We start from the raw sequence: 17232 nt of genomic DNA, 5'->3' as shown, positions 1-17232 counted from the left end.
GAGGAAAGAAAACAGGCTTTTCTGCCTGTCGAGAGTGGAGTGCACCTGCAGGCGGGTGTGTTTACTCCGCCAGCAGCCGGCAGGTTTGCATCTGCTAGGTGTCCTTCTCCTGAGAGTGTGGCTCGCTTTAGCTCCAGTGGCCTCTTGTTTCCACTTAGGTGCAAAAAGGAAAAAACAAAACAAAACAAAATAAAAAACAGTGAGATGTCAGGAAAAATAAAAAATGATGTGGAGACCATTAAATGCTTCTCCAGGGCCTCAGGAACAGGTTATTTTTATTAAAGAGCATGAACTCCCATTATGCTGTCTAGACTGGAAGCCCAAATAGTGTAGAAAGCCCACTGGCACCCAGCCAGGCTTCCCCCAGACATGGAGGAATAAAATAATATCTGGTGTTAATCAGATAGATGGCTCCTTCCTCCTGTGTCACGATAATTGTGCAGTTGGTGTTACAAATACCAGTGGGATAGCTCGAGAAGGCTGGTGGTGTTACCCAGCACCAATAAATACGTCAACTCCTAAATTAACCTCTAGAGCTCCAGAGCATGGGTTTGTTCTCTGTGTGGAAGGTCAGAAGACAAATGTCTACGGGATTCTCTAATCCCAATGGCCCTGAGAACTCTGATCATGAGAACATATTTGTCATCCAAGTTTCTTCACTATACGTGTTCCTTTGATTCTGATCCAGAATCCAAAGTCCCTTCTGAGCTGCTGGCTTCATCCCCGAGCCCCACCAGGCATGAGCATCTAGCTCCCCTTTTCCTTTCTGCTCTGCTATAGGATCCTGAGGACCGCGTGTTGGGCTAGAGCTGCCACTGGGCACACTGCAGGAAGACAGACAGTGCTTCTAGCTCTCTCCCACAGCGTGCTCTTGGGATCCTTACAGAGAATGTTTCAGGCTCATTTGTGGGAGGCCCCGGTACTATCCTGGGGTCTCATCAGCACAGCCCTCCTATAGTTTGTATGTACTTCTGCTTCTGCCCCAGGACAGTGCCTGCCCCCGAGGCCTCTCCAGCCACCAAGCCCAAGGAGGCTGGCTCATTGCTGCCACCACTGTCCCCACCACTGCACCATCCCCCACAATGCCCATGCTGCGGACAAGAGTATGACTGTCCACAAGCTTACCCTGCACATGGGTGTGTCACCCACATGCTGAGGTGGCTGGGGCCCCACAGGTGTCACGTCCATTTCCTCTGACGGAGGAAATCCCTTCCCCTCCTCTGCTTTTGTGCATGGTTCCAAAGGGGTGGCAGTGTTACCAGGGGTCCCGAGAAAGCAGCTCCCTCCCTCTCTGCTCAAACCCAGCTGCCTCCTGGGGGGCCTGGCTAGGGAACCATGTGCCCCACAGGTGGGTGTGCCCTCACCTCAGAAGCCGAGATCTGGTTCTTGGTCAAGCCTGTGCATGCCACCATTCTCCGCTGGAGAAATGTCTTGCAGGAGGATCTTAGGACACGCAAGCAGCCAAACCCAGGCAGGCCTGGGTCTCCTTCCCCAGACGTGGGCCCCCAGGGGAGCACAGGTGGACCCAAGCTGAGACAGTGCATGGCTCAACGCAGGACAGGGCATCTCCCCTTGGAGAGAGTTGTTCTACCCAGCAGGTGTCACCACCCTCGGACCCAGCAGGACCTGAACGTGACAAGCAGCTAGTCTTGTCACGCTGACAGGCTGCAAGGGAGGGGCTCGCTCCACGTCGCGCTCCGTGCCAGTCAGTGAAATGAGGAGACACTCAAGACCTGATCAGGGCCGTGCCCCTGCTGGGCCAGCGCTCTTCCCAGTGTCTTTACCTCTAGGGCATTTTATTCGTGTGCAGTGAACCAGAAACTCATGCTCTTTGCAGGAGGTGACTGTTCATCTCCCCAGGGTCTTCTCTCAGTTTTAGTAACATCTACTTTTAACATGTATTTTTTCCTGAAATGACATACATGACAACTTGTAAACATCACCTAAAATCCCACCAATCCAGCAAAGTTTGATTTGCTTTTTTTTCAGGTGTCTTACATGTGCATACTTAATCTTCACATGATGGAAATCATAGCAGGAACCAGGTTTAAATTTGTTTTGAGAGGGTGAAATGGTTCAACATTATCCCATCATCTCATCCATGATATTGATCATGATTGCATCATAGTTTACCTAACCCTGAAGATTACTTGAATTTTAGGCATTTCCTGTTTTACACTATCAGTGAAATTAAACATTGTCCTTATTTTTCTCGTGGATTAGTCTCTCTTGTACTGATTTCTCAGGAGTGGAGTTAATGAATCAAAGAACATGAACATTTCTTAGCTCTTCATCCTTGTGGGTAAATGACCTTTCAAGAGATTTGTGCTAACACCCTCACTAAACACTCCTTCATCTGTTGACGTTCTTCTAGGTTACGGAGGAGACAAGCCTCATCCTGCAGACCCTGGGGTACACCTGCACGTGTCGGGGGATAATCAACGTGAAGGGAAAGGGGGAACTGAAGACGTACTTTGTGAACACGGAGATGTCAAGGTCCCTTTCCCAGAGCAACTTGGCCTCCTGAAGAGTCGTCTACATTTTGGCAAGAAGACTGTGTTTTTAGGAAGGTACAACGCACTTTCTGACTGCCACTTCTGTCCCTCGTGTTTGATGTGCGTGCTCTGTTCTGTCCCCGGAGCCTCTGCAGACTCGTCCCTGTGCCCGGAGGCTCACCGTTTGGTGTGCCAAGATCGCTCTGCCACTTGCACTGTGCTTACTTGGAAGGAAGAGGAAAAGGAGTGTGTGACGTAGAAGAGAAAAACATTCAAAGAACTAACATGGATGATGGAGGTGAAACAAATACAAATTCTTAAGGCAATAAAACGGGGGGTGTGTATTATCTTCTGGTGCATGTTCTTTTCTGGAAAATACGGTAGCTCGCCAACCGCATCCGCTAGTCTCATATTACAACACATAGTATTTGTGACTAAGTTGATCCTAAGTCACCCCACATGGAAGTCGACTGTGTCCACCCATGTGTCTGTGCCAGTGGCTGTCCACGGCCCGTGGGGAGCCGTGGCTGTCACCTTGCTCTGTTGTGCCAGCAGCACGTAGTCATCCATCTCCACAATTAGTTCTCACAACCTAGGCCCCGTTTTGTACCAAACGCGTCTGATGTTTTGATGCCATTGTCTTTTGTAAAGTTAATTCATTAAAAGTTTTATGTACTTTGGTTTATAGTGTCCTATATCCCCCCACCCCTCCCACACACACATCCTTCTTCTTTCTCTGGTTTGCTCCAGAATGAAAGTTTATTTTCCATTTATTCCCTGGTTTGGAAAATGCTCTCCACAGGCCAGGATTGGGATACCCTTGAGTCGTTTAGATCAGGACGTCTGCAATGCAGATAATTGATTATGCAGCTCCCTGGGAAAAGAGGAAGCATGCTCCGTGTGTTCTGGGGTCTGCTTTTCATTTTGGCATCTGTAGAGAGCATTTTCGGCAAAAATATTTTAATAGCAAAAAGATTCTGTGCTAACATCACCCCTCTGTCCACACACTCCGGCCTACTGACCGCACCGTTTGGCAGTCCATCAGGCACAGGCTGCAGAGAACGATCTGGAACTGGCTGTGTGAGTTTGCATCACAACAGCTTGAACGAGCCGCGAGGAGCTGCCAGGCCCCACAAGCCACCTCTGATATCGGAGAAGGCACAGAGCCTTGAAGATGGAAGTCCAGGCAAATGTGGTTGTAGTAAATCCAACTAAAGTTTTGGGGGCTTTCTTCACATAAAGAAGTCACGCCCTGCCAAAGGGTGAAACACAGCGCAGTCGGGTGTAGTCTAACATTGAAGAGCAAACCTGCACATGCCAGCCTGGCTGGCAAACCTGAGAGGGAGAGGACCCCGGGATCTATTAGGAAGCAGCCCTTTCCTGGGAGCAGGGGCTTGAAGATGGAGCCCTCGGTTTGACTGCTGACTCCGATGTTACTGTGCGGCTCTGAGCACATCTTTCAGTTTCTCTGAGGAGTATTTTCCTTGTGGGGAGTTCACAGGATCGGGGTGGTTGAATGAGCTAATGACTGAGCCCTCCTGGCAGGTGTGGCTCACTCATGCCAGCACACTCGCAGTTAAATGTGCTCACGGACACGAACAACTGTTCTTCATCATCGAAGGAAGTGGGACGGCAGCACGGCTTATTCAATTGTCTGCCTTGATCAGGAAGTTCTGGATCCCGTAATTGCAACTCAGCCTTGGCTTTGAAACACCTAATTCTCTAAAAAAGTGACTGAAAGAAGAAACAGAGCATGAGGGCATGTCTTGTCACTCTAAACAAACTCTGGACTAGGGTGCCCTAGGGTTTCAGTGACTTCCATCTGGCAAGTGACACACTTGTGACAATGCCCAGCACCTTGTGATTCTTCCTCAGAGCATAAGCGCCCATCCCCAGGCACTTTGTTACCTGCCCTTCGTAGGCACCCACAGCTGGGAGACTCACCAAGCACTCTTAAATGTGCTCACCCCGTGCGCTGACTTGCTTTTACCCAAAGCTGTGTCACCAATCTTTTTTGTTGTTGTTGTTCAGATAGAGTGGGAGGGGGGGAGAGAGAGGGGGAGAGAGAGAGAGAGAGAGAGAGAGAGAGAAACATCGACGTGAAAGGGGCACATCGAGTGGCTGCCACCCACACAACCCAACAAGGGCCGGGGACAAACTGCAACCAAGGTACGTGACCTTAGCGGGATCCGAACCTGGGTCTGTCTGGCCCACAGGTCGATACTCTAACCACTGAGCCAAACCGTCCAGGGCTGTATCACCAATCTTAACAAACAATAGACTTTAAAGCAATCAGTCATTATCAGAGTTCACCTTGCAAAGGCCTGTATAAACATGGGTCTCTCAAAGCATGGTCCCCAACCAGCAACATCAGCATCACCTGGAAACTTGTTGGAAATGCAGATTCTCAGGTTCTGACCCAGACCTGCCAGTTCTTAAATCCACTGCCTGTTTCGGACACCAGGTTCTCCAGGTGATTCTGATTCCCAATGCAGCCTGAGACCCCGTGCATTTTACAAACAGGTCCAGGGGTGTTTTCCAGGCTTCCCAGGTGAGCCAGCGACTAAGACTGGACTAGGATGGAAAACTGCCAGTTCCCTGAAATCTGAAAGTGTGGCTCCTGGTCAAAGCACCTTCATCTGGCAACTACAAACCTTGCTGTGAGCAAACCATGCAAACGAGAACCTGCAGTGCATGCCCATCAGCCCACTGGCCTTGCACCTTCAGCACAAGGTAAGACTCTCCTCAAAGCCCTCAACCTCTCACAGTAGGAAGCCCTCTCCTAAAAACACCTCCACTCTGTGCCCTTAAAACTGTAGTGCTTTTAATCCATCTATTTAGAAAGGTCTGCTTTGTTGCAAATCATCCCTGGTATTCTTTTTACTAAAGACAGCAGCCACTCTGCTTTCAAAAAACATTGACTGAGGGTGGAAGTGTGATCAATGAAATGGATTCTTTTACTACATGTTTCTCTTTGGTAGGACGACTAATGGGCATTTGCGGATTGGCTTTAAGTTGTAAAAGTCGAGATGCCAGGAACAGACATTTTTATCTAACAAAAGTGAGATCTTTCGAAACCTCACCCGATTCAAGCCCTGCTTTGTAAAAGTAGCAGAAAGTTCCGGGAGTAGGATCTGACTTAAATTAACTGAAAATCATTTAGCTTGCCATTAATTTATGGCAGTTACTTTCAGATGAAAGCGTTTCTGAGATGCCTTGTCTTTCTAGGTAATCAAAACAGAAGACGAGTAATTTTTTTAAATTTCCATAACCCGAACTTTATATATTTTCTATTATGTTATTATAAATATAGTTTAATGCACCCAAAGGCATTCCAAATAAACCATTGTTATTTGTTTGGGAAAAATAAAAGGCACCTACTGTGAAGAAAAAAAATTCTCAAGAGAATAAAGAAATATTTAGGAGTTGCTTGGCCTTGAAATTGCCAGAACTTAGTGTCATGTGTCCTTAGAGAATCAAAATAATAAAACCAGCAATAAAGGAACCAACATTGAAATTCATTGGATCACCTGCTCATTAACTTCTAAGCCGTGGGAAATTTAATCACAATAAATAAGGGTTGATTTCCTCCAAGGGATCCATTCATTAAACATACAGCCAATATCTTAATACTTGAATAAGTTCCAAATTATCTGCAAAACAAACATTTCCACTTTCGGTAAAAAGCAGCTGCTTCTAAAAAGAAAGCTGTTCAAAGGAACAATCACAGCCCCTGTGGTGCTTGCCTTCTGGCCACACTGCAGTGGCTCACGGACCCCACACCAGCTCTTCAAGCTGGACTCCCCCTGGGACGCTGGGCAGATGAGGCCTCAAACAGGTGAAATCATTTCCCCTGCACCATGCAGCTAGAACACGAGAAGTCAGAATGGTACCCGTCTGCTGAACACTGAAGTCCCGCCTCTTCCTGTGACCTTTGACTGCTTCTCCACCGAGGCCACCCATTCCTACTAGGGCATTGGTCCTCCATTGTGCAAAATTCTGTTCATGGTGGTTCAGACCTCTGGGGGAAAGTGTGTATACAGAGTTCAGTTATGCCAAAAGGCAACTTCACTGCACCTCCTCTTGGAGAAAGGGAAACGTAGTGTTAGGCAGTAGTGGCTCCTTTAACTGCTAAGAAAAGGAACTGCACACAGCTCCCACGAGCGCCTCCCCCAGAACACCGTGAACTAAAGTCAACCCAACCACAATCAAGAGAGAATAAAGTTTTCATTTTATTCAGGTGCTCCCAGTGGATCAGCCTCTAGCATCATTTCATCTGAAATAACGACATGAAAACCGCCACACTAGATGTTCACCTTAAGCATTACAGGTGTTTGGCCAGGTTCTTCACCAAGGCAACCTGAGGGAACGGGGCTACCATCCTTCCCACTGTCGAGGCCCAAGAGGGGCATCGGGCCGGCTCCTAGAGTCTATGAAAGGGAAATAAGGCCCATGTGCCACCCATCCGTGAACCTCACTTGCCAGTGCACCCTTCGGGGCACAGGGAGGGCATCAGGCTGGAGAAATGTGCCCAAAGCCCGGATCCTTGAGGCTGGGGATGTCATTCTTCCTGTAGAAGTCGGCCTTCAAATGGTTGGCACGGCCGTGGTCCCGGTTCAGAGGCTCCACTGGCTGGTGGATGCGCTTCCCGTAGACAGACGACATCAGCACTCCAATGGGCCTCTCCTGCTCCTGTCCGGGCATCAGGACATTCAGGTCAGCACATGCCCACTTCATCAGCAGAGCTCACCCATCCCTCAGCCTGGGATCTGGAAGCAGCTTCTGCCTGAGTCACCTACACATTTGCATCCTATCTCCCCCTGGGCTTCTTGGGGGCTACTCCACACTGACTCCAGGGGAACCTCTTAACTATGTCAGCCCCTGCCCCTCTGCTCACAGCCCTCTGGGGTCCTCAGGTCCTTCAGAGGAAAGGGCAAAGGTTTGAACTGGGGGCCAGGTACCCTGTGACCTCAGGTTCATGATCTTCCTCCCTCTCCACCCTTCTCCCTGCCGCCTTTCTTTTCTCTTTTCCCAGGTGCACATCTTCCCCAGCCCCTTCCTCATCTCCCTGGCACCCCTCCCCTCATCTCCCTGGGACCCCTCATCTCCCTGGGACCCCTCATCTCCACAGCCCCCTCATCTCCCTGGGACCCCTCATCTCCACAGCCCCCCTCATCTCCCTGGGACCCCTCATCTCCACAGCCCCCCTCATCTCCCTGGGACCCCTCTCATCTTCCGAGCGCCACCTGTAATACTTTCATCTTCCTCATCCTCTTAAAAGGTTTTATTTCCCCACATGCCACTTATTACTACCTGGACTCAGTTCATTACTTGCTTGGCTTTTATTGTGTCTCCTCATGGGAATGGCAGGTCTAGGAGCCAGACACTTCTGCCTTAGTCTCTGTGTGCTGAGCAGAACATGGAGGTGCTCAACATCTATGACCGGGGCATGTTCTCATGGGAGAAAAGCTCTGACTTCTACCAACTCGGAATGAAGTAACATCCACAAAAACGACAGGAACCATGTTAATGTTCGTGACCTATGTGGTAATACCTCACAGTCCCTCCGTCACTTAATTTCCCATTAAAATAATGAGTTCCATTGAAAGTGACATGGGTGGCATGCTTAAACAGTAACAGTCACAGGCAAAAATCCAATGGTGTGGATAGAAATCCTAGTGAAAGCTTTTGTGTTCTGATTTCTGTAAAGCGTATAAAAGATTATGGTATTAACCAGCACCCAGCTTTTAATGACCATACTGTCCTCAGATCTGAATGTTTAGGCACAGTGTCCGAGTGTGGAAAGGCAGCAGGGGGTCCAGCCCAGCAGAGATGGGCCTGACCCTCTTCCCCCTGTACTGCTGTGCTCCTGACCTCCTCACCCTGGGGGTTTGTTTCCTCTGTCGGTCACCCACCTGTGCAGCTGGCAACAAGCAGAGCCTCCCTTTCTGAAAATTGTGAAGATGCAGAGGAGGCACTGTGCTACCTGCAGTGGCCTGGTAATGAACTTGGGAGACAGATATATCCTTGCCTGTGTGGTTTCATCTCTGGAAGCCCAGTGACCCCAGAACTATGACAGCCTGGACTCAGCGGTTAAGCAAAACCCTATTTTTATCTGCAGAAAGAACTGCTTGGTTTTGCTTCCATTAAATTATTAAATTCCACAGAACGAAACAACAGCCATCAAAATTAATACACAGCAACGTGACAGAACAGAGTGAACTATGGCGGTTGCATACTCTTAGCTTCTTGTCACAGGAAAATGGAGGAGAACAGCACAAAGGAGAGCCACAGACACAAACTGGACACAATGTTAAAGAAATGCGCATGCACAGTAATCTATCAATGCCTAGTAATATCCCGTCTCAGTATTACCTCCTCGTTAACATGGAGTCCCAGGCTTTTTGCATGTTCTCTGTCATCTCGATGCAATTTCTGATTATATCCTAGGTTCTTCTTAAAAATGCAGTCATAGAGGGAAATGACTCCTGCCTGAGAATAAAAAGAGAAAAAAAGCTGAAGGTTTATTCGTGGGTTCGGCCTCTGAGGCATTATGGAGTTCGGAAGAAAACATTCCCTCTGATGGAGAAACAGGGTGTCCCCACTACACTGAGGGATCCTAGGGAAGGTCACCCATGAGCAGGAGCAGTGTCCAGACCAGGGAGGCCATGCCCAGCCAGCCATAGCAGGTTGCTGAGAGGCTGTGGGGCACGGATGCTTCCATGGGCACTTGTCCCCCACATTTTATAGATCCTTCCTTCCCAGAAATGGTCTCCTCACTCACTCTGACTCCATCTCCCTCCTTCCCAGACATGCTCCTCTCACTCACTCTGACTCTTTCACTAGAGTTCAAACCTTAAAATAATAATAAGCCACTTAATACGTTTTATCTTGGGAAATGGGTGCATTTAGGGAGAACATCTGCGGTGTGCAAGAGAGAAGCCTGGTCCCTGAGACTGAACTCGTTGGTGGGAGCTGCACCTGGGGCCTGAGGCATCCTCTTCTGCATCCTGAGAATCCTGGGACAAAGTGGAGGTGACCCGGCAGCCTCAGTTCCTGCCATGCGCACGCAGGTAGGAGAGACAACCCCACCAGAGAAGGGGCAGCACTGTCAGCAGGGGAAACAAAGCCTCCAAGGACTGCCTGGCTATGCCACCCATGCCTGACCTTCCTGAACTGAGGTTCTGGAATTTGTCCTTGAGGGTGACTCCGAGGAGGGGAGAATGGACTCAAGGAGAAGGCAATCACTGTTAGCCGACTGAGAAAGGAAACATTACTTCATTTTGTTCCCCAAGCTGGAGAAACACACTGTGATATGCAGGTTTACAGAATAATGCCTCTTCCTTTTCATTCTCATCAGGTCTCCTAAAACACTCTAAAAGTATTATCTAAAAGCAATGCCTGGCTCACAGCGCCAGGATTAGTAGCCTACTAAATCTGTGAAAAGTCTTTATTTGGAATCTCACGGCTAATGGTGTGATCAGAATTTCTCTTTCTCCTTTGTGGGGATTTTGCATATTCAGAACTTTTCAGAGTAAAAACAAAAATTTTCTATTATTGAAAAATACAGAAAAAAATCATCGCTAAGCAGGCAGCCTCTTAGCAATGTGACTGTCCATTTTCAACACCTAATCAAACTGAAAATCTGTCTTTGCTGGGTTTTATTCCTCTTTCTTTTTAATCTTTCATTCCTTTGTGATTTGAAGCAAAATAATATTAATAAAACCCAATCTGCATTTAGATGCTATCAGAAAACAGAGCTTCTTGGTTTACTCATGTTTTTTCTATTAAAATCGCTCGAGATTTCCTCTATTTCACACATGACATTACTTTAAAAAACAAGCAAACAAAAACAGAGGACATTTATTTTTTCTCTCCTGATCTGCTTCTGTCCTTGGGAGTCTACCAGTACATGAAGCTTGATGAGGATACTGTCAAAATTTTGTATCTGATGCCCAGCTGGTGTGGCTCAGTGGACTGAGTGTCTTCCCATGGACTAAGAGGTCAGGGTTCGATTCCAGGTCAGGGTACAGGTCCAAGTTTCAGGCTCAATCCCCATTGGAGGGTGTGGAGGCAGCCGATTGATGTTTCTCTCTAACACTGACGTTTCTCTCTCTCCCTTTCTCTCTAAGAAAATCAATCAAAATGTATTTTTTAAAAATTTTATATCTGAGAAGGTCTGTAGCTTGTCAAGGACATAATATTAGCTTTAAAAAAAAAGGCAATGTTCAACTATTCTCTTTGGTTTGTCTGCAGCAAAGATTCTCTTTCCTCTCTGCTGCATTAAGATCATAAGTTTTGGAAATTTTGATAACGTCTCCAATCATCTGAATATTTTATCAATTGCATAACCACCGCGTCATCAGCACTCTTGGGAAGGTATTCTTACTGCTTTAAATCCACCTGTTGCAGGCAGTGCCTGCCCAGAGCAGAGTGCTGGGACTTGTTGCCTTTACCTTTGAGTTGAAGTCAGCAAAGTCCCCTCAGACACTGTGTCTGCTTCACATTGGAGGCATGCTCTGAGTCAGAGTTCTCCTTGGTCTGTCTGCCCAACTTGTCGCCAAGAGGGGACTCTTTGATGGTGGAGCCAGTTTTATTTCCTCTTCCATGGATAAAAGCTCCCCTACCTTCCAGCAATTCACATCACAGGAAGAAAGGGCCATCCAAGGGACTGGGCTGACACTCGTATCTAATCTTACATGTTCCTCTTGCTCAGCTTTATTGGGGAAAATGCTGTTTCTTTTCTTGTGTCATTTGCCTACTGTACTCCTTAAAAGGGGATGATTTTGAAAAAGGAGAAAATTTATTACAATATTAAATGAGATGAGCAAACTGTATACATAGTTTTGTGATCTTCCATGTGTGAACATGTTCTCATAAAACCAAGTTAGACACATGTCACCACATTCATATTCACACAGTGGAAAGACATGCACCATGTGCTCACACGGTGGTTATGACTGGTAGGAACACTTATTTTCTACTCCTGGTGTTTCCTGGCATGAGGAAGGACTTCCACTAGAGAGACCTGAATGGCCTATTCCCTCACTCCTCCCTTCCCCTTCCTAGGATCTACCTCCCCAGGAGGAAGACTTTCAGGACCATTCCTCAGGTCTTAAACTGGTCACTGAACTGTGAAAATACAGCTAACCCAGACACAAGAGAAGCACCATAGGCAACTCCCAATTTTGAGTCCTGAGGAGGGGAGCAAGGCCAAGGGTAACCAAACAGTAGATTATTCAGAAAGAAACCTCTGTGTCGTCTAAGGGGGTAATTTTATAAATCAGTGACTTGTCTCTTTGCTTTAAAAATTTTGCATTTCATTTATTCATTCCTCATTTATTCATGTAGCCAGTCTGGTATTCATAAAGCACCAACTATGAGACAGGTACTGTTTGGTGTGCTGAGGATAAAAATAATCCCTGCCCTTGTGAGTTCATATTTTAATGGGGAAAAATAACAAGATAAGTAAAATATTTACTAGAATAGATACTAATAGGTGTAAAAGGGGGAAAGGCCTGGAGGGGGAAAGGAAGTGTATGGGGGGACAGTTATGATTTCATTTGCTAGCACGTATTTTGATTGGAAGACTCATGTGGGTACAAGAGTCTGCAGGATACCAAACATAAACTTGCCTAGATTTTAACAGGCAAATCAGCAGAAGAACTGGACCTCCCCTGTCCTAGGAGGTGGCCAAGGGTGTGTGGCAGATGTGCTTGGTGCCTAAGGGGAGAGGCTCCACATGGGGAGGGAGGCTCAGGGGAGCTCTTATTGCACACCTCCTGTATACTGGACACTGGCACAGGCCCCCCAGATTCCCTTCTGCACCTCTGGACAGTCAGCACACATTGTTATGTTTGCTAAGTGCTTGGCTGCATTTGAGAAGGGATATTCAGTCACAGGAGGGGAAACTGTCAGCCCTTGGCCTCTGTATCCACCACACACCTTGAAAGAAAGTTGGCTAATCTTACCAAAGCTAAATTGGGGGCTTCCTAAGTAAAGCTTCACTCAAAACAGAGCTACCCACAATTCACCGTAGCATGAGGAAAAAGCATATTCTGAAACCACCCAGAATTTTTTTTTTAGTGTAGTCTTTAGACTGAAAAATTTAATCAAACCCTTCATTCTCCTTTGACTTAGCTTTTCCATTTCAGGAGCAGAAATGTTGCACAAGGCAGAAATAAAAGTAATTTAAAAACAACATTGAAATAAATTTGCTTTGCTGCCCCTGGAACAACATTTTATAGGACAGGCCCTTGCAGCTAGAGCCCCCTAGAGAGCAGGACAAGGTTGATGGCATTGTAGTTGGCAGCTTGAGATGACAAATTTGTCTTAAGAACCAGGGCATTACTAGGGCTTTATGTACGCGTGCTGCATTCACAGAGCCTTACCTTTTGGCTCTCTATGCCTGAGGTTATTAGAGCCACCAGATCGACATTCAGATTACCTGCCTCAGACAGTGGACAAGGGTTGGGGAACCAACCCTCAGTGAAAGAAAACTCTAATAATCATTAGCAAAAACAAACAGCAATTTGAAAAGCTCTACGTACCCTGGGCTTACTATAGGCTACTGTATACCATTAATTAAATTTGTTCTCATAAGAACTCCAGGCATCTGGTACTGTTTGATCCCTATTTCATAGATGGGCAAAGTGAGACAGAGCGTTTGTGATGTGGGCAATCCACACAGCTAGTAACATGAAGCCAACATTTCAATCCAGGACTCCTTGGTCAAGCCACCAACTTATCATTAAGCATGTCACATGCTAACTGATTTAAGAGCTCACTCTGCAGTGTTTTTTCTCAGCTTTGAGTGGGGCCTGGAATTATTTACAATGACTATAGGGGCAGCTAAGTACCCCACAACCTGTGATACAGTCCACTCTCTTTAGTCCAATTGATCTCAAGACCAGAGAATTAGCTTCCAGAGTCCTGCGGCTAATTAAATGCCGATCCAGATAATCCCCAGGATTATTTGATTTAGGTGTTAATATTGCTGCTGTACCATTTTCTTCATGTGACACTAAAGGTCTCAGGACTTGAATTTGTCTATGCCCCAGTTATCACATTGAATTTTTTTCCCTTAAAATCTACTTTGCATTACTTTGCTCTAAGGCCTACCCCGATCTCCCAGAGGCAGTACTAAATCAGAGTAGGGCTGGCAAACATTTTCTGAAAAGGGACAGATAGTCACTGTTTTAGGCTTTCAGGTCACATGGGCTCTGTGGATACCACTCAACTCTGTGTGGTAGCCATAGACCTTACTAAACCAATGGACCTGTTGCTCTGTTCTAATAAAACTTTATTAAAATGGGCAGCAGGCCATATTTGGCCCAGAGGTCTTCATGTGCTACCCCTACATTAGAGGGGCACATTCTTAACCACTCCTAATCTCCTTACAAGTACAGAGCCCCAGTCACCTAAAACCTCGGGTGTCTTTCTGCCCATTAGTTGATTCTGCCCCAGAAAGGTGGAGCCACATATCAGATTGGTGAAGTTAAGAAAGAAAAAACTGGGCCTGCCAGACTCAACTCTGCCCCTTTCCCCCTGGTAGTGCCTGGCCCACAGAAGGTGGGGGTTCTGCTTGGCCTTTTCTGGGGCTCACAGCTGTGGTGGCTGGGTAGGTAAATCCACCTGATTCTGAGCCTCGTGTCCTCAAACCCATTTGCCCAGAGTCTCTAGTAGTATCCTGCAACATGGCTTTTATCTCTGATAAACAGGTGTCCTGGTGCCCAGCTGCTTAGTCTTTAAACTGTTCCAGTGGGGGACATGCAGGAGATGGCCAGTCGATGAGCAAGAACATCGATTGGCCACCTCCTGGATGTCCCCCACTGGGGATCTGGCCCACGACCTGGGCATGTGCCCTGACCAGGAATCAAACTGGCGACCTCTTGGTGCATGGGTCGACACTCAACCAGTGAGCCACATCGGCTGGGCATGAAGGTGGTATATAATAAAACCCCTCAAAGATACACATAAAATGGTGTATTATAAATTTTTTCATATGTCAAGAAGCCAAAATTTATATTCTTCCAATAAAACAATATGGACCAACTTAAAACATCAAGATTTTGCTTTTTGATTGGTTCTCTCATACTGCATTAATGCTATTCTTGAGTCATAAATTAATTGGCAATGATACAGGTTTTGCATACTTAGAATGTAAAATTCATTTAATAAATTATTTACAAGTAAAAATTCTTTCAAGACATATATCTCATTGGAGAAAAATTATGAGGTCCACAGTGGCAATGAGGTTGGGAATTATTGCTCTAAACTGCCCTCCTGTCTCAGTACCTGGTGGATAGATAGTCAAGCCTAGGAGAGTCATTAAACGGCATTGCAAAGACAGATACACAGACATGTCCTCTTTCTTGTCGTCATTTGTCCTTCATATTGCTCAAAGCCAAGCAGAGAGGTGCTACCAGATACAAGAGATCCTCCCAGCTGAAGTTTATGTGTTAGTTTGCTCAGGCTGCCAAAAGAAGTACCCAGATAGGGGTGGCTTAACAACAGAAATGTATTGTGTCACAGTTCTGGTGGCTAGAATGCTGAAATGAATGTGTTGGCAGGGTTGGTTCCTTCTGAGGCTGGGATACTTTTGTAGAAGGCTGTCTTCTCTCCATCTATTCACGTCATCTTCCCTCTGTGCATCTGTCTGTGTGTCCAGGTTTCTTTTCATAAGGATACAAGTCATACAGAATTAGGCCCATTCTAATGATCTTACTTTATTTTGATTGCCTGTCTCCAAATAAGGTCATATTCTGAGGTGCTGGGAATTAGGACTAACAAGAATTTTAGGGGAATACAATTCAACTCATAACAATTGTCTAAACTAGAAACTATCATTTGTTTATAGGGCTAAGCTCCTTTACAATGTAAATTCTGTTTGTAAGGGTAAGTTCCTAACAACAAGAGTTCTCTTACATTTCAGGTGTGGCAAGTACTCAAGTGTGTGCTGGTCTGATCCGAATGACGATTCATTTGTGCTCCATGGATTGTGGGTGGGAAGGAGAAGAGGAAGAACATTTTGTGGGAACACCTTGTACATCCTGAGGGAAAGCCCTCCTTCCTCCCAGGCACTGGTTAACCCTCTCCAGGCCACTCATTATCACTGCTGGCTTAGTGTCCCCAACTAATGTGCCTTTTTAATAATAATGCTCCTGCACCCTGCGCTGCAAGACATCAGAGACATTTAGGAAAACAGCTGAAACTGGAACAAGTTCTGATTTTTTTCATTTTCTTTGGCCTCTCTTTCCCCTTCGGCTACTTGGTGGCCATAGAAGACCCACAGGCCCTTCCCTTCACGTGCACGTGCCTGGTGGGGCCAGGCCAGAAACTACTGAGCGCTCCCAGCCCTGCTCTCCCTGCAGGCAGGCAGCTGTTCAGCCCTGCCTCATTGTCTTCAGTTTGCAGGCGGGCTTCTAGAAGGGCTTCCGAGCCTCGGCCCTGCGGGGCAGTCACTGCGGGAGGACTTCAGGCAGTGGCTGTACCCTGGCAACCTGGGCCTAAGGCAGACAGACCCCTGAGAGGGCCATGCCCCTGCCCTCTGGGCAGCCCCAGCGACGGGGGACCCTCCTCCGGATCCTGGGGGGAGAGTCACCTGGAGGCAGTAGTTTTAGAAGCCCAGCGGCCCTCCCTCCCTTCCCTGAAGAGGAATCGGTTCTAACTCACCTCAAATGGCTCCAAAACCCCGCCTGAACCCCCACCCCTATTCCTCACGCCTTGTTCCCCAACCCCTGGTCCCAGGTGAGCATAACCCACACCGGGCTCCACCGCTGCCCGTCCTCTCTGGGAAGGGGTGGAGTCTACCTAACTCTGGTGGCCTTGGTGGCTGAACTCTCGGTCCACCCAGCACCGGTCCCGCCTCTGTGCAGACCGACCCGCAGAGTCCCAAGCCTGAACTGCAGCACCGCCCCCAGGCCTCCGGGCACCGCGGCCAGGTCCCCATTCCCTCGGGTCCGGCCCTGACCGCCCTGTCCCGGCCCCTCCCGGGTCCCCGCCCCGCCGCGCACCTTGCTCTCGCGGTAGTAATAGCTGTGCTCCTTCGGGTCCTGGCGCCGCGGCGGGACGTAGCTGAAGGCCGACTGCGCCGAAATGGGCGGCGGCCGGGGCCTGCCCCGCAGCGTGGCGGCGGTGATCTCCTCCTCCTCGTCGTCCTCCATGCCGCCCGCGTCCAGCGCCCCGAGGCCGCCGCTCTCGGTCTCGCCCGCTGGGAGCCCAGTCCCAGGCCGCCGCTCTCAGGCTGCCGGGTGCTCTGGTTTGGCGGTCGCCTGGCAACCACGCTGCGCCTCGCGGTTGGTCCGCGGGGCGGGGCCGGGAGGGGCGGGGCCGAGCAGATCCTTTCCTCTCCCTTCCCGCCCCTCCGCCTCAGCCTGGGTCCTTGCTTGGCTGTGCATTTGGGTGCGGAGCCCCAGCTGCTAAAGCGGCTACGTCGGGTAAGAGACGCCTAGGGGCTCAGCACTTTCCAACCTGCTCACCTGATCCCGCGCAGGCTGAGTTCGTTCACTCCGAGGCGGTTCGTCGGACAGCTCAGGACCGCGCACCCAGTACGCGCCAGCGCTGGAGATGCAGCCTTGAAACCAGCAGCAGGTCCAAGCAGAACGTGAGAAAGACAAGTGACTTACAGAGTAGCTTTAAGTCTAGAGCAGCGCCCCCCAACGGGAACATAGGGAGAGCCATATTGGTAATGGAAAACTTTCTGGTAACCTCGCTAAGAAGGTAAAAAGACACAGAT

At 48.1% G+C, this 17232-nt stretch overlaps 2 protein-coding genes across 2 annotated transcripts in view; one reads left to right on the top strand and one right to left on the bottom strand.

Moving 5' to 3' along the window:
• The window catches only part of ADCY2 (adenylate cyclase 2), a 358147-nt gene extending 355389 nt beyond the window's left edge, over window positions 1-2758 (top strand). The window contains exon 25 of the mRNA XM_036280720.1: window positions 2375-2758. Coding sequence (XP_036136613.1) covers window positions 2375-2527 — 153 coding nt within the window. The 3' untranslated portion in view covers window positions 2528-2758. The remainder of the gene's footprint in view (window positions 1-2374) is intronic.
• A 3983-nt stretch (window positions 2759-6741) lies between these two features.
• On the bottom strand, window positions 6742-16740 carry CUNH5orf49 (chromosome unknown C5orf49 homolog). The gene is made up of 3 exons (XM_036280538.1): window positions 16511-16740; window positions 8871-8987; window positions 6742-7187 (listed from the first exon to the last, which is right to left on the bottom strand). Exons 1-3 carry the CDS (start codon window positions 16658-16660, stop codon window positions 7008-7010), a joined length of 447 nt encoding a protein of 148 aa, XP_036136431.1. The 5' UTR covers window positions 16661-16740; the 3' UTR covers window positions 6742-7007.
• Between the last annotated feature and the right edge of the window lie 492 nt (window positions 16741-17232).

This window comes from Molossus molossus, unplaced genomic scaffold (genome assembly GCF_014108415.1).
Source record: "Molossus molossus isolate mMolMol1 unplaced genomic scaffold, mMolMol1.p scaffold_m16_p_3, whole genome shotgun sequence".
Taxonomy (NCBI): Eukaryota; Metazoa; Chordata; class Mammalia; order Chiroptera; family Molossidae; genus Molossus; species Molossus molossus.
This window is presented reverse-complemented; position numbering and strand designations above follow the sequence as displayed.

Bases quoted from the DNA above. Each gene is read 5' to 3' on its own strand.
- CUNH5orf49 (XM_036280538.1), bottom strand. From the start codon at position 16,660: ATGGAGGACGACGAGGAGGAGGAGATCACCGCCGCCACGCTGCGGGGC. The intron at 8,988-16,510 runs GTGCGCGGCGGG...TTTTATTCTCAG, and splicing joins ATTACTACCGCGAGAGCAAG to GCAGGAGTCATTTCCCTCTA. The intron at 7,188-8,870 runs GTAATACTGAGA...ATGCCCGGACAG, and splicing joins GACTCCATGTTAACGAGGAG to GAGCAGGAGAGGCCCATTGG.